Source organism: Macaca thibetana, chromosome 4 (genome assembly GCF_024542745.1).
Source record: "Macaca thibetana thibetana isolate TM-01 chromosome 4, ASM2454274v1, whole genome shotgun sequence".
NCBI lineage: Eukaryota > Metazoa > Chordata > Mammalia > Primates > Cercopithecidae > Macaca > Macaca thibetana.
In genome coordinates this window covers 77,259,455-77,283,652 of record NC_065581.1, presented here as the reverse complement: position 1 = coordinate 77,283,652, position 24,198 = coordinate 77,259,455, and the positions used below count along the sequence as shown (strand labels likewise).

The 24,198-nt window shown below is 35.0% G+C and overlaps 2 protein-coding genes across 13 annotated transcripts in view; one reads left to right on the top strand and one right to left on the bottom strand.

Annotated features, from left to right (window-relative positions):
- Nucleotides 1–24,198, top strand: part of HMGN3 (high mobility group nucleosomal binding domain 3) — a 1,231,743-nt gene that overhangs the window by 368,412 nt on the left and 839,133 nt on the right. The window lies entirely within an intron of this gene.
- The window catches only part of TTK (TTK protein kinase), a 68,556-nt gene that overhangs the window by 27,773 nt on the left and 16,585 nt on the right, over nucleotides 1–24,198 (bottom strand). For 3 of the 5 annotated variants that reach the window (XM_050789626.1, XM_050789628.1, XM_050789627.1), the window contains exons 11-22: nucleotides 22,299–22,447; nucleotides 18,255–18,391; nucleotides 16,747–16,873; nucleotides 13,203–13,295; nucleotides 8,125–8,282; nucleotides 7,850–8,001; nucleotides 6,669–6,793; nucleotides 5,287–5,367; nucleotides 3,506–3,682; nucleotides 3,108–3,192; nucleotides 2,686–2,783; nucleotides 920–1,326 (exon numbers count right to left, since the gene is read on the bottom strand). In XM_050789626.1, coding sequence (XP_050645583.1) covers nucleotides 1,243–1,326; nucleotides 2,686–2,783; nucleotides 3,108–3,192; nucleotides 3,506–3,682; nucleotides 5,287–5,367; nucleotides 6,669–6,793; nucleotides 7,850–8,001; nucleotides 8,125–8,282; nucleotides 13,203–13,295; nucleotides 16,747–16,873; nucleotides 18,255–18,391; nucleotides 22,299–22,447 — 1,466 coding nt within the window. In that variant the 3' untranslated portion in view covers nucleotides 920–1,242. Of the gene's footprint in view, nucleotides 1–919; nucleotides 1,327–2,685; nucleotides 2,784–3,107; nucleotides 3,193–3,505; nucleotides 3,683–5,286; nucleotides 5,368–6,668; nucleotides 6,794–7,849; nucleotides 8,002–8,124; nucleotides 8,283–13,202; nucleotides 13,296–16,746; nucleotides 16,874–18,254; nucleotides 18,392–22,298; nucleotides 22,448–24,198 lie in introns of those variants that run through there. The other 2 variants (XM_050789629.1, XM_050789630.1) reach the window with 2 other exon arrangements.

Sequence of the window (24,198 nt, the reverse complement as noted above, 5' to 3'; positions counted from 1 at the left end):
GTTACTAAGTGAAAGAAGCCACTCTGAAGAGGCTATAGACTGTATGAGTCCACTTATATGACAGTCACATTCTGGAAAAGCAAAACTATAGAGATAGTAAAAAGATCAGTGGTTCCCAGGCATTAGGGGAGAGGGAAGGATGAAGGGACAAAGAACAGAGGATTTTCAAGACAGTGAAACTATTCTGTATGATGTTACAATGGTAGATAAATGTCATTATATATTTGTCAAAACTCAAAGAATATACAATACCAAGAGTGAACCCCAATATAAACTATGGACTTTGGGTGATAATATGTTAAGGTAGGTTTACGGACTGTGATAAATGTACTACTGTGGTGCGGAATGCTGATATGGTGGATGCTGATAGCAAGGGAGGTAATCACATGTGTGGGGGTGGGGTGGGGAGAGGATACCTGGGAACTCTCTATACATTCTGCTCAATTTTGCTGTGAACTTAAAACTGCTATAAAAAATAAAGTCTCTTAAATTCTTTTTTTTAAAAATTGAGAAAAGGATGATATGTGAGGATACTTTAAGCTATTAGATTCAGTCAAGAGACTCTGGGGCCACATTTATAATTATCCATTACCTAGCAAGTCATACAGTGAGGGCATGCCCTATACAGCTTACAACACAGAATCCAGCATGATATTCTAAATACCAAAAACAGCAGATGTTATGAAGAATATCTGAAAGAGCCAAGTTCTTTCCTAAAATTATAGACTGTTGTTATCAGTGCCAGAAATCATTAGGAAGTCTATTTTGGAATTCAAACACTTCAGGATTTGCTTTTCGAAGTTCATTTACTAAGGTCTAGTCTCACATCTTCCCTAATCTACTTTTTACTAATTAAGAATTTTGCTGCCATGCCAACAATACATTTTCTTAAAGAAAACAATCTTACAACTTTGAAATGTTAGTGTCATTTTATGCCACAAAACTTTATTTACAAAGTTTTTTAGAATATACTTGCTATCCACCCACTATTCCAAGAGTGAAATGATGTCAAATAGATTACACAGGAGCATAAAACAGAGAAAACAAGTCTACAATATATACAGTGACATAAGTGGTTGCTATTTTTACAGTTTTCTTTTAAAGATAATCTACTGAATTTTTTTTGCTGATAACACTTAAAAGTGATGTTGTCTTCAAATGTAGATTTCCACAAGGAGTCAAGAGTATTACAGTCCAATATATTTTATAGGTGGTATGTGACAATTTACGAGTAACCGCAAATCATTTTTTTTCCCTTTTTTTTCCAAAAGTCTTGGATGATGAAGAATTATGACTTTCACCACCACTATAGTGTTCATATAAAGTCTGAAATTAAAAACACAAATCTGTTTGGTAATTTTTTAGTTCAATGTACTGTCACATTAGATGTATTTTGATGTATTCTAAATATAATACATTTATTTCACTCTTGCTCTTACAGTTGGGAAATTATTTTATAAGCTAATAGAGATAATAAAGAATTTTAAACACCAAGCTTGGTCTTAAGCATTACCTATCACGAGATGTAACTCAATCTTTCTATGAGAGAAATATAACAGAGCTACTAATAAACATACATATGAGACTTCAAGGCCTTATCTCTTTACTTTTTCTTAAATAAAGCTAGTCTTAGGTAAATTCCTATACAAAATGTATTTATAAGGAAACTTTATACAGATGATATTTTAACTAATAAATAGAAGACATTACAAATTATTATGTAAATATAATAATTAGATATATATTAAAATCCATGTATTTAAAAATTACTTAAGACTCAGCTAACATTTAACTTATGAAGATGGCAGACATCTTTGCCCTCAAGGAACATACAACCTCAGTGATAAAAGTAACTCATCTACCCCAATTATAGCTATGAGGCTTTGAACAAGATATTAGTATAAATTTAAAACATGGAGATACAAAATACAGAGCAATTACAAAACATATTCGGTCCACTTTTAATTACTAAATCCATTGATTTAGCCATTAGCATTTGAGAAAATTTAAGAAAACAGTTACCTCATATCACATAAATGCAAATACAGTGAATGTATAGTAAATTCCTTCAGAAATGTACTCAAGTTCTTGGCAACTTAGATGGACTTTATACGTATCTAAAGAGCTATGAGTATTGATAGTTTAAGTTCCCGTAATTTTATGATAATTGTGTAACTGAAATATATAATTAGTAACTGCTTGTTGGCTAAACCAGTTGGTCAATAAGCATTCATGGGGTTCTAGTAATAACTAGGTGCTTGAAAAATCATGGTATAGATATAAATGGACATTGGAGGCTAAACAGCTTGAGACTTGTGCTTTCAGAATTGTGTTGACTGCTGTATACAGCTTCAAAAAAGCCATTAGATGTAATGTCTCTAAGGAAAAAACTGGCTAAAAGGAATGAATTCAAAAGCTGTGTTAATAATGGTGCTGAGTTAAAAGACACATTATATTCCTGAATGTACCTTATGTGATGATCTACTTTGAACTGTACTGTATGCAGAAGAATACAAATCAAGTAAATCTGTATTTGTCAAAAGGCACATGTTAGGTATCTAAATGTAGAAACATGTTTCATAACTGATCTGATGATTGGACCAACTTTCCTTCAGACTGTTTCCTTAAGTGTTGAATTCACTACATAAAACAGTTAAAATTAATGTAAAGAACAGACATACTTACTTTAGCAGCTTTCAAAATGGAGTTAGGAGAATTCAGACCAACAAGTTGGCCCAGAACATATTTCATTTCTTCAGTGGTTCCCTTGGCCATTTGGTTACCTATAAAATAAATCAATAATACACTAATACCACTAAGAAAAATATAAGTCCATTATAAATACACATTTTGTTTAACAGCACAAGTGATATTCTTGTAATTTATCACTGATTTTAACCCCTTATCTGGAATAAGTAAAAATAAATACCATAAGTAAAGAAAAAAAAGTTTACTTACTTTACTATTTGTAATAATGGAACTTCCTTAAGGAAAAAGGCAGGCTGACAAAGGGTAGGCAATTTAGATTCTGTCTTTGTTATATCAATAGGTAAAAGACTGTTTATATTACCAATCTAGTAACAGACAAATTTTTAAAGAAGTAATACCTGGATGAGTTTGAATTTGAACGTATGGATGAGCCAGGAGCTCAGGAATGGATATCCTCTGTTTTGGGTCCCTTTTTAAACAACACTATTAAAACAAAGATATTTTAAAGAGAAACAAAGCAGGTTTTCATATATGACATTGATAAAGTATATTTCCAGATTACATTACATTATAAAAGTTGCTTTTTAGATATCTCACTCAAGTAATGATAGGATTATTTCTCCCAAGGCACTTTTGCAAAATCCCCAAGTATTTACAAGCTTTAAAACATCTTCAAAGTAAAAAACTAATTCAGTTAGCAATTCTTTTGAATAGAACAGTTATATCTAAGCCAGTTACACAATTCCAATTATTTCAGCATTTAAGTAAATAATTAGTTACATGATATTAATATTACCTTTAACACATCCTGAAGATCTTTCTCTGGAATATCAGGAAATTCAATTTCATGATTAGGATCAATTATGGCATGCAACTTAGAAATCTGATTAATTATATGCTGAAATGGTGTTTTCCCATAAGTCATATAGTACAAAATACATCCTAAGGACCAAACATCACTTTTGGGGCTTATCTAAGAAACAAACAAACACAAAAAAGTTGCTGTTATTTTCATGTAAAATGTAAAAACATATATATTATATATATTTAAAATCATAATTAAATCTCAATGAATGTGTACTACATTATGGTAACATGACAAAACATCTTTTTCTAGTTTCCATTTCAGTTGGTTATTCCATCAGAAGATATGAGCTTTACTTTAAATCTTTCTATAACCTCGTAAGTAAAATATTCCAATTAAGACAAAATATTAAATTCTTTCCAACTTGTGAAAATATAAACTAAAAAATGTAACTATAAGTTTTAAGTTTGTTTTCTCCAGAATTATTGGATTATAAATTTTTATATAAGTTCAAAGTATGTATACAGTTTTAAAGGTTGTTTAAATTATACAACCCTTCAGATAAGACCATTGGAAATAATAAATAATACAACTTTAAACCCAAACGCATATATTATAGAACTATGCTGAGCTTGTGTGTCCAAAATCCCCAAGTATTTACAAGCTTTAAAACATCTTCAAAGTAAAAAACTAATTCAGTTATCTATTCTTTTGAATAGATCAGTTATATCTAAGCCAGTTACACAATTTCAATCATTTCAGCTATTTCAAGTAAATAATTAGTTATATGAAATTAATATTACCTTTAACATATCTTGAAGATGTGTTACTAACTGGTAATGCTATGTGTCTGTTTCCTCACCTCTGGTATAGACATTATAAAAGTACATTGTCACGGGCATTAAATGAAAAACCATAAATATGGTTAATCATAGAGAAAAGCTTCTGGTTATCGTAAGTACTGAAGTTGTAAAGCAAATGAAAATAGAATTGATAAATGAAGTCAGGAACTGCTTGTTTAAGATGAACAAAACCACAGAAAGTCTAATAAAAACACAAGAAAGTTAAGTTTTAGAAGAAGAGTGGAGGCTAAACAAATATAAAAAGAATTTAATGAAAACATTTGGCAAAATTTTATGCCAGTTATTTGAAAAACACTTAAAAGCCAGATTTTCTAAGGAGGAAAATATAATTTAGTAAAACAAAACAAAACAAAAAAACACATTTATCAAGCAATGATTCTGAGCTGGATAAATGTACTAAGTACTTTATATATTCTTTCCCATTTAATCCTCAATTTATTTTATAATAGGCACTGTCTATAGGCACAATTTAGAGAGGCAGATCTATGGTTTGAATGAATGCAGGTCCCTGGGACAATTTGTGCTTGCACCCACTTGGTTACACTGATGTACAGAAAGGTTAGCCTGGGAGCCCAAGGCATCACAGTAGGCAAAAGGAGTCCCTGACAAAGGGCACCCAAGAGGCTAACACAAACTCATCAAGGTAGTGAGATAAAGTCAGTGGAAAAGTAGCCAGTGGCAGGCCAGAAAACAACTACATTCTCCAGCTGTACTTGGAAATGTAGAATTCACAAACGAATAAGTGGTGAAAAATAATAAGAATTGCAAACAAAAAAACCCAGCAATGTCTCTGTAATGGCCTAAAAAGTTTTAGAACTTAAAGAAATTGTTATCTGGTAAGTTTATTCAGAAAACAGCGCATTCCCTACTGTTACCAGATAATTGCAATGTAAATAATCTTTTCAGTACCTTTGACTTAGACTTCCCATTCTCTCTGGAGGAAGACATATCTTTGATTGCTTCTGGTGGCATATAATTAACTGTGCCAACCTACACGCCAAGTCAGAGAAAACACAAATCAAAGAAAATATTTCATTCTGCTTTAGATTCTTAAAAATACAAATGCCAAATCCTTGGAAACTTGGCTAATTATAGATTTCAACGATATCCTTGCAAACTTCAAATAACTGCTGACAATGTTAAGATATATATATCAAATTTCTTCCCAATTGCAGCAAAATGAGTTGGGTTCATAATCAGCAAAGTGACTCCTTTCAGAATGCTGTGCTTTTTCTGTGATTATAGTGGGCAACTAGTAAAGTCTGCCCTAAAAACTGTCCAGGCTAAAATTCTATTAATGGCCATAAACTTTGAGGCCATTGAGGGACTTACCATTCGTTTCTGTGTTGTAACATATTCAACTTTAAAAATACATATTTTTTAAATAAGCCAACCAATACATAAACAAAAAGACCATCTAGCTTTGTCCCACAGTAGTCCTCTGAGTTTCTACAGCATGATATGCCAACCTTACAACAGCCTCATTTTCTTCTAAAATAAATGGTTTGCTTTAAACACAGAATATATCTACTTTAGGGCCTTGACATGGAAGATACTGTCAAGCTGATTTACAACTCATTGTTCTGCCATACTTTTGATATAAAGAGACATGACTCTCAAATAGGGCAAGTTGTCCATCTATTCCTCCTAACAAAGTCTATTTTACTCCTGGGATTAAGGTGAACTCACATCAAAAATCTGTAAACACAAAACATATCATCTTGGCTCCAAGCAAGAATATCTTTTAGATATACTTTGGTGCCATTGCTTTAGTTTTTATAGAACAACTTCATTAAGTTTGCTGTTACAATATCTATTATAAAAATGTTGCTTATAATACTTATGGCATTTACAATATGAAGGCCCATTTAAGAATTTTTTTTCCAATTTCAGTGATAGGAAAAGGTCTGCTTCTCTAGAAGAATAAAAATAATCTTACCTCACAGACAATGAAAAACATATAACTGCAACTATCTCTTTGCTACAAGGAAACTCTGAGCCAAATTTTCAGGTCAATTTTTGATCATGACCAAGTGATTTCCAAGGAAGGTATTACTGTTTCTCTACTTCAGCTGTAGTAAAACCATTCAAAATTGCTGGGGATATTACCATTTGATCTTGATTTTCTAAATTATAATGATTATGGTTTATATTTTTAAACCCATTCTTATTAAAAGATTTCAAATCCTTTAGAGATGATTAAAAATATAATACTCATTTGCAATATAATACTTCACAGGTGAAAAAAGAATTGAACTCTACTGTGAGATAACCAACATTAAAAGTCTTACCTGAGAATCTTTAACAATACTTGTTGTATCTGGTTGCATTTGGTTTGCGATCCCAAAATCGATTAGCTTTAGCATTCCATCAACTATCAGAAAGTTAGCTGGTTTAAGATCACTGTGAACAATGCCTTTAAAATAAAATTCCACTATAATATTAAACAATGCAAAACATCCTAAGGACCAAAAAATTCAGTCTACAGGTCAAGCTGTATTTATTCCTTCAATTAGTGAATCCAATTCGATATTTATTTTTTTATACATTCTGCAAACACTTACATAGCACTTGATATGTGCCAGGCACTGTTCTAAGCTCGTTGTTTATACAGTACTGAATCATTTAATCTTCACCACAATGCTGAAGTATTATCATCATCCCCATTGTAAGGCAAGGAAGCTAAGGCAATGAGAGTTTAAGTAACTTGTACAAGGTCACACGGCCTAAGTGACGGTGCCATGAGTTGAAGCCAGACAGTCTGGCTTCAGAAATCTATCCTCTTAACCGCTGTGATTCACTGCCCACTAGAGAGCATCATAAATTATACTGTCAGACAGTAAGACCCTAATGCTCCTGACATCTCCACCCCATAGCCCTGATCTTGATCACTGGTGAATTATCTTTTAACTTATAGAAGGAGGGATATAAGGAGGAGATAAATTACAATTAACTAGGATAACAGTACTAAGAACAAAAAAAATATATAGGATAAGGTAAAGGCAGAGAAAAACCCTAAAAAGAACCAAGGACAAGTAAAAACCAACCCAGAAGGTAGGTCTAACAGTAAAAAACAAACAAACAAAAAACAACTCTCACATAGGGCATACAATACAAAATGATTAGGAGAATGAGTAAACATCTCATATTTTTTAGGATGCCTGAACCCCAAAGTCTTAGACCTGCTATAATCCAAGTATTTGGAGATAAAGATGACAGACTACGTTAATACTGAGAAAAATACATTTTGTATTACAGATGTGGGAACTTGAGTTCGTGTCCTATATCCTTTGGGTTAACAGTGTTTTAAGAAATGGTTTTGTTCCTTTATCTTTAAATAAACTTCTAATTATTTAGTTCATCTAGTTAAAGATACCAACAACCAATGCCTTAAAATTATAGGTATATTTCTCTAAGATGACACTATTAACAAATATTTTAACCTTACAAATATAAAAAAACTATTAAATACCATGTTGATGGATTGTGTGAACTGCCTCTAACATATTTTTCCAGTAACTCTTGCGTTCCCATGGATCAATGGATTTTTTCTTTTTAAGCCAACTATTAAGATCAATATTTCCACACTCCATTACCATGTAGATGTACTGGTCCGTGATTTCACTGCAATTAAACAAATAAAAACAACAAAACAATAAATGGCTAGGTTATATCAAAGTTTACTAAATATTTACCTGAAGAACTATAGCAAAAAGTTTTCTTTTTAAATTTAAAAAGGATTCTTACTAATCATAAAGTCGGATGATCTTATCACTGTGTTGTTGTAGTTTATTCAAATAAGCTATTTCGTTCCGGTAACTATCAAGAGTTTGGTTATCTGCTTCTTCTAAGTTCACAAATTTTATAGCATATATCTGTTTCTTTTCATTCAACACCTGAAATACCTACACAGTAGAACAAAGAGAAGTTTAGAATGTACTATTTATACACTGTCACACAATGATTCTAAATGTATTAGAATTTTAGGTTGAGAAAATTCTAAAGGAAATACTGATATGAACAATGAAAAGTTTCGGGCCTATTTTGAGTGTAGAAGGAGAGAAATAATTCTGATAGCAGAGTTACAATCCATTCCCAACGACCTATGATGATGGGCATTCAATAATTTAAAGGTATAAATCTAAAGTTTCTATATCAACATGTAAGAAAAGTTTAAATTTCATATATATAACAATCTGTTGGATGCCCTAACCAGGGAAACAGCATAAAGAAAAAGACATCCCAAAATGTTAAGGACAAGCCTGGTGTAGTCGTGTGCTCCTTTAATCCCAACTACTCAGAAAGCTGAGGTGGGACAATTGCTTGAGGCCAGGAGTTTGAGTCCAGCCTCAGCAAGATAGTGAGACACTGTCTCAAGGAAAAAAAAAAAGTTAAGGATGACTAAAGGCTATGATATAGAGTCAATTCAATTCACAGATGTTGTTTTCTCCATAGTGCCGCGACTTAGCAATTTCATTCATGTGATAGAAAATATTAAAAAATATATACTAATCATAAGCTATCAGTATATCCAGCTGTGAATAGTAGAGTAGGTCTGAATTTCAAAGTAAAGCTGGCAGGAACAAGCTGTTCTTGTATGTTGTCAGGATCTCTGAGATCAAAGTCCAATTGCTCTGGCTATAAAAGATGGTCAATTCCTAAGTAACATTTATAGGACAGATAACATTTTTTAAAATAGAAAACAATGCAAATGTAGCTAACTTTCCGCAGAAATGCAACAAGGATGGTGCTTTTAAAACTCAATTCAAATACAAAATGCCTGTGTATACAAGAAAAATTATATTCATTTACCCCTTTTGACATACTTAAGTAAAAAATCATTTAACCTTGACTGCCCAGCAGATACTGGGAAGGAATAAGAAAAGAGTCCAAGTGTTTATGAGGTTGATGTGCTAAAACTGCACTAACAAGGAGAATTTATTAGGCCCCTCAGGTATAGCTTGTGTTTAAGTTTTAAGTATGAGACTCGAATGAAGTATTACTGGTTTTAGTTGGATACACAGCAAATTAGAGGGGGATGGGGCATAAGAGGGATAAGAAAATAACAATACAACAGATAGGGATTTAAAAATAGCAGCATAAAGCCATTTTGTAAAAGGTAAATAACCTCATTAACCCATGACCCTGAATGTGATGGCTAATGCCTTATTTGTATGTTCTGGTAGTATATTTGTACAATGAAATAGCTTTGTATCATAAAAATAAAATTTAAAGATTAGAAAACATAGGATATGAAACTTAGGAAAGACTAGAAGGAAATAACTGTATTTGAGCTCCAGCTCCATCTTTATCAGCAACCTAACTTTGGGTTGTCTCTCAGACAAAAACCCAAGAGAGTTTTCCTTAGTCTCTCAAAACTCAAATGCTGTTAGTAGTACCTACGGCACAGGATTGGAAGGATGACTCAGATGACTGATGTCTGCAGTGCGTTCTGTAGTGTGTCTGGAGTGAAGCAAATGTTAGCTACCATCACTGAAGACATTCAGGACAGAATAAAGTGGACATTTTAAAACATGCTAAAGTTTTCGGACATATCAGAAAAAAAAAGTACAGGATACTAAAGCTATTTATGTAATAAGATCTTAAAATTAAGTAAACAAATAAAAACTTTTAAATCAACTTTTTGTATGAATGAGTTTATTATTGCCCCCACTGTCCCTGTTCCGGCAAAACTCTTGCAATCTGGTTTAGGTAAGCCTTATTTCAATTTCATAGAGATCGTGTCAGAATTATGATTTGTTAGTTTTATGGGAAGTTACCAGTGTCTTGACCATTCTCATTACCCCATGACTGTTCTAGATACTCTCAATAGCCTCCTTAAAAGTTGGTCACTGCCTAAACTCTGAAACAGGCAAAGCATAAATGGTATTAGTTTCATAAAGCATGTTACTTTCTTTGAGGCATTTGATTTTTTTCAACTCAATCATAATTAACTTAAATGATAATTTAGTTGAATTCAGAAAATATGGGCCAGCCATCGCTTTATCACTTGGCCCTTGACTTAAGCTTACACCTTCATTATACTCCAAGGAAAAAAATGTTAAAATGCCATTAAAATGCCACTCTACATTCTCTGAAAACATACCACTAAATAAATACCTCTATTAAGTGTCTTTACCTTGATACTACTAAAATATAGCCAAATAACAAATAAATAATATCAGCCAAGTAATTTTTATGAAAGCAACTAAATTAGGTAATTCAAATAGACTGATAAAAGGAAATGTATAATGAAACCAATATTTATTGAAGAGTTGATACACATGGGAATGCACATACCTTATTTATTTGAGACGGAATCTCGCTCTGTCACCCAGGCTGGAGTACAGTGGCACGATCTCGGCTCACTGCAAGCTCTGCCTCCCGGGTTCACGCCATTATCCTGCCTCAGTCTCCCGAGTGGCTGGGACTACAGGCGCCCGCCACTACACCCGGCTAATTTTTTTGTATTTTTAGTAGAGACGGGGTTTCACCCTCTTAGCCAGGATGGTCTCAATCTCCTGACCTCGTGATCCGCCCACCTCAGCCTCCCAAAGTCCTGGGATTACAAGTGTGAGCCACCGCACCCAGCCATCCTTATTTTTCATAAGTTAATAAGACAGCCTTATGCAAGTCTAATTATTGTTAGTGAGATTAGGAAATTACAGTAAAACTTAAAATGAGTCCAACAGTTTTTGTTTAATGTGTTTAATGTGTTTTGTTTAATTTGTTTAATGTGTTTTGTTTAATGTGTTTAACAACTTATAATAGCAAAAGAGCTTAGGACGGACAGCTTACTCATTCAACTAATAAATTCAATCCCTATCTGTTCTAAGTACTGTTCTGGATACTGGGGCTAGTATCACTGAGCAAATCAGAAAAACATCACTATCTTCATGGAGCTCACATTCAAGTGCAGGGGGACACAAACAACAAATCAAGTAAGTAAATTACAGAATGTGTTAGAAGGTAAGATACACAGAAAAACAAACCAGGCGGGGAATAGAGAACATTGGTGATTAAAGGTAGGAGTTGCAGTTTTAGAGTGTGGGCAAGGAAGGCCTAACTCAGAAGACACATGATGATATCTAGAAGAAAACAGGATGTTATGTTAAAATAGGCCAGGAAGAACTGAAATAAGCTAACACAGAAAGACAAATACCTCATGTTCTCACTTATATGTGAAATCTAAAACAATTAATCTCATAGAGAAGAGCTCATACCACTTTTGACAATAGTGGTTACCAAAGGCTGGAGGTTGAGGGAAATGGGGAGATGTTGGTGAAGGAATACAAAGGCTCAAATAGGAGATACAAGTTTGGTTTTTTTTTAGATGATTAGCATAGCATGCTGAAAATAATAATTGGATACTATACATTTCAATATTGCAGAGTCAACTGCTAATGTTCTCATCACACAAAAAAATTGAGGTAATAGATGTTAATTAGCTTAATCATTTCACATTGTATTAAAAAAGCTAATACCACCCTGTACCCCATAAAAATATACAACTATAATTTGTCAATATACAATTTTAAAAAATAGACCAGGAGGGCAAGGACTGAGTCAATGAAATCCTTTAGGAGGCTACTAAAGTAATTTAGGTGAAAATACAAAAGTTGCCTTGACCAAAACAATAATGCTGGAGATGATGAGAAACAGATTCTGGAGATACTCTGAAGTATCTCCAGATTTGCTGATTGGCTAGATGTGTGTGTGAGAGTAAGAGGCACCAATTTTTTGGTCAATCAATTGGAAGAATGAAGCTGCCATTTACTGAAATGGGAAAAGCTATGGAGCAAGAGTTGTGTTTGGACATATTGTTTTAAATGCCTGGTAGACACTAAGAAGCGATGTAGAATAGTCAAGTTGAATATACAAGTCTGCAATTCAAAGGAGAGGTACGAGCTGGAAATACAAGTTGGAGAATTGTCGGCATATACATGATATTTGAAACCACAAGACTGAAAGAGAACACCAACAGAATAAGTTTAAGAAAAAGATGAAAGAGGGTTGAGGACTAAGCCCTGGAGCACTGCTTCACTGAGATCAGGAACATGAGGAAAATAGGTATGGCCAGAAGAGAAAAACACAAACCAAGTGTGGAAAAAAGCTTGATTGAGAAAAAACATCAGTTGTCCCAAATGCTAAGTAATCCAAAATCTAAGCTAAGAATCAGATTTGGCAAAAAAAACGGAGGTCATTAGTGGTCTTGATTACAGTTATTTCGGTGAATGATGAAGGCAAAAATCTAACGGAAGTAGATTTAATTGAATGATAATTAAAGATGGTAAATTTAGATAATGCTTAAGATGCCTTCAATCTAGAGATGTAAAATGATATAAATTTAGAACTCACGTAAGTTTAGAAAATAATCTAATTCCAGAAATTCACTTGTTACTGAATTCTGTTTCTGAAATGAATAACTGAAAACAAAACAAAATCCATCAGCAAAAATCCTTGCTGAATGATTCTAAACATATTAGCAATTTACATCACATTCTGACTCAGAAATTTCTGATTCTTTTGTGATAATACATAGTGGTCATTCACTACCCCATGTCAATGTTTTTGTTATTAAAGAAGAAGTTTAGAAGCATAGGACATTGAAAGGAAAGGCAGGAGACGGGGAATAAGAAATCTAAAGAAGATATGTCACATGTGAGGCAGTGGGAAGAAAAGGGCAGGTGTTAAGATGGCTTTTTGGCTCAAGGGCAACATGGCCCCTATAAGTTAAGGAAAAGCAGCCCTCACAGGTAAAAAGACAAAAAAATAGAAAGTTTAAAATATTTTTATTTATTTCTTAAATATTTTAAGATACTTACCTTGCTTGAACCTCCACTTCCTATCTGCTTTAATATGGAATAAATTCTTCCTTTAACCGAAATGCATTCATTTGCTGAAGAGGATGCTAAAACCTAAATAAGTAAAATATATAAATAAAAGTTCAATCAATATGCCTAAGAAACTAGCTTACATTTGGTATAGTCAACTGCTCCCCATTTTGAAATTATCTTAAATCTTAATTAGAAATGTTACAATATTTTTAAAAGGACTTGCTCTACTTAAATTAAAAAAACCTTAAAAAATAATGTAGACAAACTTCTAAGATCTCCCCCTTTAACTGGTTTTGACTTCAAAAGAAATTTCGAGGAGGAAAAAAACACTTAATATGCAATCTGCAAACTTATAAGCTTAAAAAAATATATAAAAACTAAAATATAAAATTATATTTTTCATATTTCTTTTCTTTTTCCTTATACCTCTTTACTTACATATGTACATATACACACACATAATTATATGTGTATTTTTTTTTTTTTTTTTTTTTTTGAGACAGGGTCTCATTCTGTCTCCCAGACTGGACTGCAGTGGCATGATCTCGGCTCACTGCACCCTCTGCCTCCGAGGCTCAAGCGATTCTCCTGCCTCAGCCTCCCGAGTAGCTGGGATTACAGGCATGCCACTACCATCTGGCTATATCTGTATTCTTCTTTCTCATTTAGCGTTATATTATAAAGGAAGCAATGTGCTAAGGTGCTAAGAGCTCTAGAGTCAATGAGACAAATGCAAATTTCAGCAATGTCCCTGACATGGTTTGGATCTGTCAAATTTCATGTCAAATTATAATTCCCAATGTTGGAGGTGGGGCCTGGTGAGAGGTGACTGAATCATGGGGGTAGATTTCCCCCTCAGTGCTTCTCTGAGAGTTCTCAAGAGATCTGGTGGTTTAAAAGTATGTGGCACCTCCCCACAACTCTCTCTCTTCCTCCTGTTCCAGCCATGTGACATTTGCTCCCTTTCACCTTCTGCCATGATTGAAAGTTTCCTGAGGCGTCCCCAGAAGCCAAGCAGATTGCCAGCATCATGCCTACTGTACAGCCTGTGGAACCATTAGCCAACTCAACCTCTTTTCTTTATAAATTACTCTCAGATATTTCCTTATAGCAGTATGAGAACTCATTAATACAGCCCCACACTTTGTGCTGAGTGATATTCAAAAGTTACTTAATTTTTCGGAACCTCAGCATCTTCCCCAGCAAACTTTCAGGTGATGTACTATACAACCTGCCCCATCATCCCTTTCCTTATACTGGAGGATCTCTCTGTGTACCTATAAATGCTTTGAACAGATGGAGTGCTGAGAGGACTTATTCTGAGCTGATAAAGAAGTTGAAACAAAAAGAGCTCCTGATTAGCTGATTAACCAAGTTGAAATAAGGTCTGAATAAACCTCAATTTAACTAAGGCCTGCTTTAGGTTCCAAACGGTAGACTCTCTCATGTAATCTCCTATTTAAATAAAAAGTTAGTATTCTAATTTTTTCACCTCTAGGATTGAGATACACTGTTGAGTCCATATATATTTTCTGTAACAAAGTGTTGGGCTTTTTGTGTTGTAATTTCATCATTTCCCCACTCCTTTCTTTTGTGCCTCCTCTCTCTTCTTCCTTTCATATTTAAAACTGTGAACATTGCCGAGGGAAGAAAGCAGTTCAATGTCCTTTCCCCATGGCTGCTGACAGTTTTTAAAATAAAATAGTTCTTATTTGTGATTCAACACTAATGTGAACTCCAGTTTCCTATACAGGACATTCCACATCCCCCTTAGTCTGCCCTACTCACTGTGGTTAGAGTTTCCAAAATGCAAATCGGCTCATTTCACTTTCCCTGCTTCAACCTCTTCCAAAGCTTCCCACCCTCTTAGGGTAAAACTTAAGGGCCCAGCAAACCTTGGGACTCACCCCTTCCCCTTCCTGAGCTCTAGCCACACTGTGGCCTCTTTCAGTCCTCTCCTGACACTGGCCTCTTCTAGAAGGCTCCACCAAGCCCCTTCACTTGTCATCTGTGACTCGTCTTCTGGATTGCAACTCAAACAGGGCCTGACAGTAATAGCTAAACAAACGTGTTTTGAATCAATGCATGAACAAACTTGATCATTTTTCCTTTTCCTCTGTAATTTATTATATTGTTTCAATCCTCAAAACACTATCACCTCTTTCTAGTTAGTATCGACTGTCAGTTCATTGTTTTATCCATTATTCTTTGAAACTGCGCAAATTATACATAACGCAAAATTTACCACTTTAACCATTTTTAGGTACAACTCAGTGCATTAAGTACATTCAGTATGTGATGATGAAAAAGTTCTGGAGATGGATGGTGGTGCAAATATCATCACTGAAACTCTATACCCATTAAACAGTAACTCCCCATTCCTCCTTTTCCCTTCCCTGATAATCACTGTTCTTATTCTGTTGACTAATTTTTTTATTAGTTGATTTTTATAGTTAATTACTAATGGGTATTTTTATTGTTTTATTTAAATAACGACTGCTGCTAATATTTCTGATTTACTAAGTGTCATGCTCTGTATTAGGAGTTACATATATATTAACTAATTTAATCTTCATAACCATCCTAGGAGATAGTTAGCTGTATTAATTTTATAGATGATGAAATGGGCACAGAAAGTTTAGGTAACTTGCAAAAGATCACAGAGATGGTAAGTAGTGAGGCCAAGATTCATGCCCAGTGTCTCCAAGGCCCACATTTTCTAACAGTTAATTAAGCTGCCTCTAGGACAGTTATTAGAAACCAACTTTTGCCTCATCAGCAAAAAAATCTTTCCTCTTAGTTTAGTTATTAGTATAATACATTCTAGCAGTACCTCATATTGCTATTCTGATATTTTTGAAAATTTACATTTCCAAATGAATTGTATACTAACAAACAAAATGAAGCTGCTCACTAGCAGCTGACAAAACACAACAAAAAGTAACCTCGGCCAGGTGCAGTGGCTCATGCCTGTAATCCCAGAACTTTGGGAGGCTGAAGCGGGCGGACCGCTTGAGGCCAGGAGTTCGAGACCAGCCTGAGCAACATGGTGAAACCATGTCTCTAGTAAAAATACAAAAATTAGCCAGGTGTGGTGATGCGTGCCTGTAATCCCAGCTACTCGGGAGGCTAAGGCACGCAAATCACTTGAACCTGGGAAGCAAAGGTTGTAGTGAGCCGAGATCGCGCCACTGCACTCTAGCCTGGGCAAGAGAGCGAGACTCTATCTCAAAAAAAAACAAATAAATAAAAATAAAAAATAAAAGGTAGCCTTGATTATAAGAGAAGTTTTATCCAGCTATTCAAACTGATCCTTGGGCCTAGTTAAGAGTAACTTCATCAGCTTCTTCAATAATGAACCTCTCAAAGCCACAAGGCACACTCTTATCAGGATAGCAGGAAAGTTTTGTCTAGTGGAAATAAGAATGGCCAAGTTCTTAAGACCTTTCCTGATATCTAGATGCTATAAAAATAAAAGCTGTAAAACTGATAGTATCTTAACATATACCATCATATATAAAGCTTATCGAACCTGTAAATTTTGAAGTGGAGTAGCAGGTATTTGCTGCTGTTGCTGCTGGAAACAGGCAGGTTGGCCATAGGGTGTTGACAACTGACAAGCAGGTGGAAAGTCATTCTTTACAACTGGAGTTCTAAAACTAGGAAATATATATATATTTTTATTTAAAACATTACAATTTAATAAATAAGATTCTGATTGTTTTCAAGTATTTTAAAAGGCTGATATAAACTTAAAAGTGCTACATCAAACAGAACCCAAGTCAGTTTACATGATATAGCTGACATTTATTCCAGATATGCCACCACCAAATATTTAATTTTGGGGAATTCTTTCTGAAAGTAAATATTTGTATGCAGACAAGAAATCTTTGTAAGATAAAAAAGATGGCATTTAAAATACAAAGTAGTTAGAGTTATTTTATACGAATTTAGCAAACGTCAGCTTATGGCCGGTCACAGATTTTGAGTGTTTTTTTAAACAGTATTGTTCTATAATGGCTTGCTAGAAACATCAGAAAGCCAGTTACGTCAGAGGAGTTTGGCCTTTGAGCTTAAATCTGTCCAGCATACATTTGTGCTTTGTTTGCCTTGTTTGCTATTAATATATCCTCAACACCTAGAACAATGCTTGGCACGAAAGAGCTCCACAAATATTTGTTAACAATAATTAACTTAATGTCACAAGAAATATCTACTATTGCTATTTTAGTTAGCAATCATTCTTTAAAATATTCTACATATAATAAAACGAGGCAATATATAGTAAAACTATATTAAGTAGGTAAGAGGCTGGGTTATAAAATCTTTAAGGCTAGTTCTAATTAAGATCAAGAATTACATTATGAAAATGAAACGTAAAAGATGACATGGATTTAAGCTATCCCCCAAGACATTAAAGATATAGCCACTGGTTGATGGTTGTAATGTACCACACCCCTTTATTTCCTTTCTCTGAAATGTCATTCATTTTTTTTTTGTAGTATCCCTTGCGTTCCCTGTCAGCACACTCATCATCCAACTTCTTCACTTATCCATCATTCCTATCCACTCAAGTACTACACCCTTGAATATCCCCAGAACTACATGAACTGTAGCAACCAATCTCTTCCAGAAGCTATCACTTTCCAATTACCACCACTCACGTGAAAAAATTCATCTACTCTTTATCCGCTCTAAGAATACTAACCTTTAAAATCTCTCTCTCAATAGAGAGATATCTGCATGGCAATACATGATTATCAAGACGTTTTACATCCTTAGAATATTTATAGGTTGTAGGTACAGATTACAATATGACAAAAACTACATTCACAACAATCCTTAAAGATATGTATTTTTGCAACCACTTTCCCCTTTCCATTTTATAGATGAAAACAATGATGCTGAGAAAATAATATGAAGTTGGAAAGTCTTTAAAGTAAAAGAGCAGGATTTAATCCCATATTTATTTGGCCCAGAAGCCCATGTTAATTCTATCATACCACCCTGCCAATCAAGCAAGGGGCCAAAAGTAATTACCAGCTCATGTAATCATCCAAGGTATTGCTGCTTGGTGTCTTACAAATAGATTTTGGGTCAAACCATTTAGATGCTGACATTGGCGGTGACTGTTTTGAAACTGAAAAGACAGGTTGCTCAAAAGTGGTGTGTTTCTGCTAAAACAAAATAAGGAACACTATGATTTAGAGTTTTTAAATTAGTTGCCTGTTCACTCGTTTTTACAAATATTACAACTTTTAAAATAAAACAATAACATATGATATACAAAAACATACTAAAAGGGGTAGGCATATAAATATACATTTTAGACTCTCAATAAATTTTTTAGTGTAGTTATTTTACTCCAAATTCTTAAGCCTAGTACATTCTGCTCAAACTGATGGCAAGTACAGGGAAGGCACACAAAATTGTTTAAAACAGAATTTAACATTCTCCTCTATCAGAGCTATTGTAACAGGTATTAAATTCTTATAATCTAAAATAGTAGTCTGTGTTGCTGAAAATCAGCCTTTCTTTAATCAATAAAACTCTATTCCCTTCTCCTCAAATGCGGCAGAATACTAATTACTTAGCAAAATGTGGAACAACAAATGCCTATATTGTGTCTGCCATAAGAAGAGACAGAACCTGCAGAAATTCTTTTTCCAAAAGCATTGTAAAAAAAAAAAAAAAAAAAAAAAGAACCTGTAGGATTCATCCCGTACAAACACCAATGATGAAAGAACATTCGCTGTAGCAGAGATCAGCAAATTACAGCCTACAGGCTCAGGCTGAATGTGGCCTGCTGTCTGCCTATTTTTGTAAACAAAGTTTTATTAGAACATGGCTATGCCAATTTGTTTACATATTGTTTATCGCTTTTATTTTCATGCTCTAATGGCAGAGGTGAAAAGCTACAACAGAGCCCTTCTAGCCTGCAAAGCCTGATAACCCCTTTATAGAAAGTTTGCTATAACCCCTGCTGTAGCACATCTCAATTAAATAGAGAACCAAGTTTTGCTTGAATACTTTTAGTAACTAAGCATCACTAGTCTACAGAGGTTCACTTCAATTTTGGGACAGCTTTAGTTATTAGAAAATATTTGCAAATAAATTGGATTAAATTGGTTTATCTATTATAATTTCAACACACTGGTCCTCATTACGCACTTGAGAATTACAGTGGCTAAATCTATCCTACTTTCTACATTTCAGTCTTGGCCAAGAAATTTTTTTTCCAGGAAAAATTTTCCCTCTTATTTAATACTTCGTGTGTCTACGCTTACGTGCAAGCATGCACATATTTTAGGATTAGTGGTAAAGATGTTACTGAGGAACTGCTGTAGTAAGATTAATGAACAAGGAAAATGAAAGAGATCATGCTCATAGAGTGGAATGTCTGCATTTGCGATTTTAGAGGTCAGAATTGAGGATATAAGGAGTGGGTGGCTAAAGTAAAATTAAGGAAATGGTCATGAGATAGGAAGAAGTTAGAAAAATGAAGGCCAGCTGTAGGACTGGTAATACACAGGAGTGTAGAAGCCAACAAAAACAGTGACAGTTGTTGGGATCTGGTTGATCCAGAGCCTTATATCTTCAAGGAATGATGGGGAGTCACCAGGACTTTCAGAGATTGAGAGTAAGTCAAAAGCATCAAAAGAACAGGCCTTTACAAGAAAGAGGAAGAAATGGTCTGGACACAGAACAGACAGCACATAGCCATTTGGTAAGTGAGATGTGAGACAAAAACATTCCTCCCTTGAAGGGACTGCTGGACAAGCTGTATCCACAAGAAACTGCCTAGATTCTATACTTTTTCTTTTTATGTGTACTATCCAATGGTTTTTAGTTGTGCAATGGTTCACAGCTGTGCAACCATCACCACTATCCAATTTTAGAATATTTTCATCTTCTAAAAAGAAACCTCATACCCATTAGTAATCATTCCCCACTCCCCACTGCTCCCGGCCCCTGGCAACCACTAATCTACTTTCCACCTCTATGGATCTGCCTATTCTGATGATTTTATCTAAATGGGATCATTAAATATATGGGCTTTTGTGGTGAGCTTCTTTCACTTAGCATATTGTAAATGTTAACTTATGTTGTAACATGTACTAGTACTTCATTACTGTTTATTGTTGATTAACATTCCATTGTATGGATGTACCACATTTTGTTTATCCATTCATTGGTTGGATATTTTGTTATTTCCACTTTTTGGCAATTATGAAAATGCTACTATGAATATTTATGTACACGTATTTGTGTGGATGTATATTTTCAGTTCTCTTAACTACAAACCTAGGAGTGGAATTACTGGATCATATAAAGCTATGTTTAACTTTTTGAAGAACTCCCAGACTGTTATCCAAAGTGACTGCACCATTTTACATTTCCACTAGCAGCATATGAAAGTTCTAAAATTCTCCACATCCTCACCAGCACTTGTTATTGTCTCTTTAATTAAAGCCATCCTAGTGGGTGTGAAGTAGTATCTAATTATGGTTTTGATTTGCATTTCTTTAATGATCCATACGGTCTTCAGTTCCCTTACAATCCTATTAGTGTACAGTTTCCAAATAGAAAAAAAAGAGGAGATGCTTGTTTGATACAATCTATGACTCAACCTGTCAGGATCCTTATCATCCGGCATTTGTTATCTATATCTACTACTTACAGATCTTACTATGACAATATTTACCTTTCTCACTTTTATTTTCTCATGAATATATACAGGAGTTTTCTAGAGACTGTATGACATGTAATAATGAAATACATTGAATGCAAAAGCAGACATAAGAATCCAGTCTTCTGTTAAGCCAAATGTTAGATTTGCAAAAACTGTAAAACAATGCTACTCTTCTCACTGTAGTTTTGTTTCAGAAAATACATATTTTTCATAATAATGCATTTATACTCACATGAGTTTATCAGTAATTTTTTTTTTTTTTTTTGAGATGGAGTCTCGCCCTGTCGCCTAGGCTGGAGTACAGTGGCACGATCTCTGCTCACTGCAAGCTCTGCCTCCCGAGTTCAAGCCATTCTCCTACCTCAGCCTCCCGAGTATGCTGGGACTACAGGCACCCACCATGACGCCTGGCTAATTCTTTGTATTTTTAGTAGATACGGGGTTTCACCGTGTTAGCAAGGATGATCTTGATCTCCTGACCTGGTGATCCACCTGCCTTGGCCTCCCAAAGTGCTGGGATTACAGGCATGAGCCACCGTGCCCAGCCCTCACTTATTTTTAATTAATTAATAAACATTTTTAAAATTTCTTGGTTTTACATCCTAATATAGTAAATAGAGATAAATATAATCAACATAAACAAAAGCTCTTTAGGAGCATTGATAATTAAGAGTATAAAAGACCAAATGTTTGAGAACCACTGAATTAACAAAGCCTTTACTGTATTTACTACAAGTCACTGAAAAGAAATGGTAAGGAAACTATGGCCATGAACTGCAGCTATAGCTCTCTAGTATCCTACTTGATCATTCCTTCTGAAAAGCCACCAGGAATGATCATTCAGTATGTTACAAATTCATGTACAGTGTCTAGGCTATATTTTTCTATTTTTCTATTTTTATCAATGAGTATGACCATAGGAAACTGTTAAGTGCTTGGGACAGCACTGTGCTAGTTCAGAGATCAGCACACAGTTTTCTGCAAAGGACCAGATAGTAAACATTTTAAACTTTGCAGGCCAGGTGGTCTCTAATACAACTAATCAACTCTGCTCTTATAATGCAAAAGCAGCCATAGACATTAAATGGATCAGTGTGTCAGTGTTCCAATAAATCTTTACACAATCAGGCTAAGAACTAGATTTGGCCCATAGCACCAGTCTACTGGCAATCTAGAAACACTATTGAAGATAGAAAATAATTTAGCCTGACTTACTGAATGTATGACTGCTACTGAACACCATTTTATAAATGATAAAAAAAAACCTTTAAATAAACTATTCTACTAAATTTCATATATATTTAATAAAAGAAAACATTTAATATGATCATCAAACTTCAGAAATGCATTATGAACAAAAAAGCAATGTTGTACTGTAGTGGAAAAGTTACCTCTATATTAACCTTTCGGGCTAACTCTGGAATCTGCCACTGATTTGAAGATGCAACAGGATTCTGGTTAATACATGCTGACTTTCTCTTAGATTGCCACTGTTTCTGGTTACTCTCTGGAACCTCTGGTTCTTGGTACTCTTTAGTTTCTGAAATTGTATTTGTTGTCATTAAAAAGCAAGAATATTTGATCATAATAAACTAAGCCTAAACAATAGAACATGTTACAAACTATATTAGTATTTAGTTCTTAAAAACAATCAAGGAGGGAGAGAAACTGAAAGCTTTAAGCCAGCTACTTAACAATTTGCTTTTAGCAAGTCAATTTCACAAAGTTGCACTATAGTCATCTTCCTAAATTGTTACTAAGAACTTTGTCAGAGACCCTGCCACATTTAAATGTTTCTTTACCAATAAATAAGTAAAAATGTAAAAACATATAGATGTTATAAAGTCTTACTAAAAGAGAAGCTAATTCACTTTTCATGGACCGAGTATCCAAGTCTCAAAATGCATTTTAGAACCTTTTTTTTTCCTTTTTGCTTTCAGCCTCAAAGCATACTTTTAAACTCTTTAGTTTCTCCCTTTCCCACCAGGCACTTCCAGGAACAGTGTTCACTTATCTAATCATGTACTTGCTTAGAAATTTCAGGGGCCAGTTTTGAAACGAACCAAGCAGAGATGGAGCTGCAGACTCCTCTTGCTTAGGGGCAGTTTCCATCAGTTAGCCTAGCAGTACCCAGTGAAGTCAGGATGACACAAACCTTACCTCCAGATGGGCGACGACTCAATATAACCATCAGAACAAGACATTCAGACCTGCACCACTCCCACATCTCTCCCACACCTTTTCTTTCCCAAACCCCTTCACTCAGCCCAAAAAGTTGAAATGGTCTTTTGAGGGCATGAGCCTGGCCAGTCCCCAACTGCAAGCATTTGATTAATAAACCGCTTTCCTTTCACCACACCTCACTTCTCGTGTTTTTGGCCTCTGTGTGGTGAATAGCCAGACTTGAGTCAGTTACAAACGTGGTGCCTTGTGTGAGGAACCGTGTGTTTTGAGGGGCTCAGCCTGTACACCTGGTTTCCAACAAGTGGAGCAATTGGCTGTGGGAGCAGGCCAAGGCTCACCCATTCAGGCTACCCGGCCAAGGCCAGGGCCACTTGCAAACGCCAGCTGCTTGTAGCTAGCTGACCCTGCAGTTGGGACCTTAAGGAATTCCCAGCAGCTAGGGAGACCACCCTTGTCTCAAGGATTTTTCCTTCCCTTCCCTTTGCTGTAACGCTCAGTTAGTGAAAGGAAAGTGGCATCTGGGAAGTCAACGGAATTCAAGGGTTGGATAAATCAACCAGAGTGTACTGGGAAATCCTCTGTCTTAGCCATCTGCATTTTCTAGTTGTCTGGACCTAGTATAGGTCATCTGTGGTGCCATTTGGGCCTCTTTGCCATCTGGACCCAATGCAGGTCACTCTGCAATGCTGTCTGGGTTTGAGACAAGATCTCAGCACTTATCTCCAGTCTCCCCTTTTTGGGGATGGATTTGGAGTGCTCCATCTGCACTGGATCTGCCTGTGTTTGTGTCTCTGTTTAGCATTATCCCTCTCTCCGAGGGTGCTTTGAAACTGTCTCCATCCCACCCAGCAAGATAGGCTGCTCCTCTCCTCGCTACTGGAGAAATGCTTTCCAACAACCTGGCCTCTGATTTTTGTCATACTCTTTTGGACTCCAGAATATTTCTTGTATCTGTGTCAAGCTTTGTTAGGGGAGAAAGCATGTGAGCTCTTTCCTGGACTATCTGGGACTCCAGCTGGTTACACAGTACAGCCCATTTTTGTGCACATTTTAAAACTATGGGCAAATTACAGTAAGAAAAATTCAGAGTTCAAATGGTTAACCTGC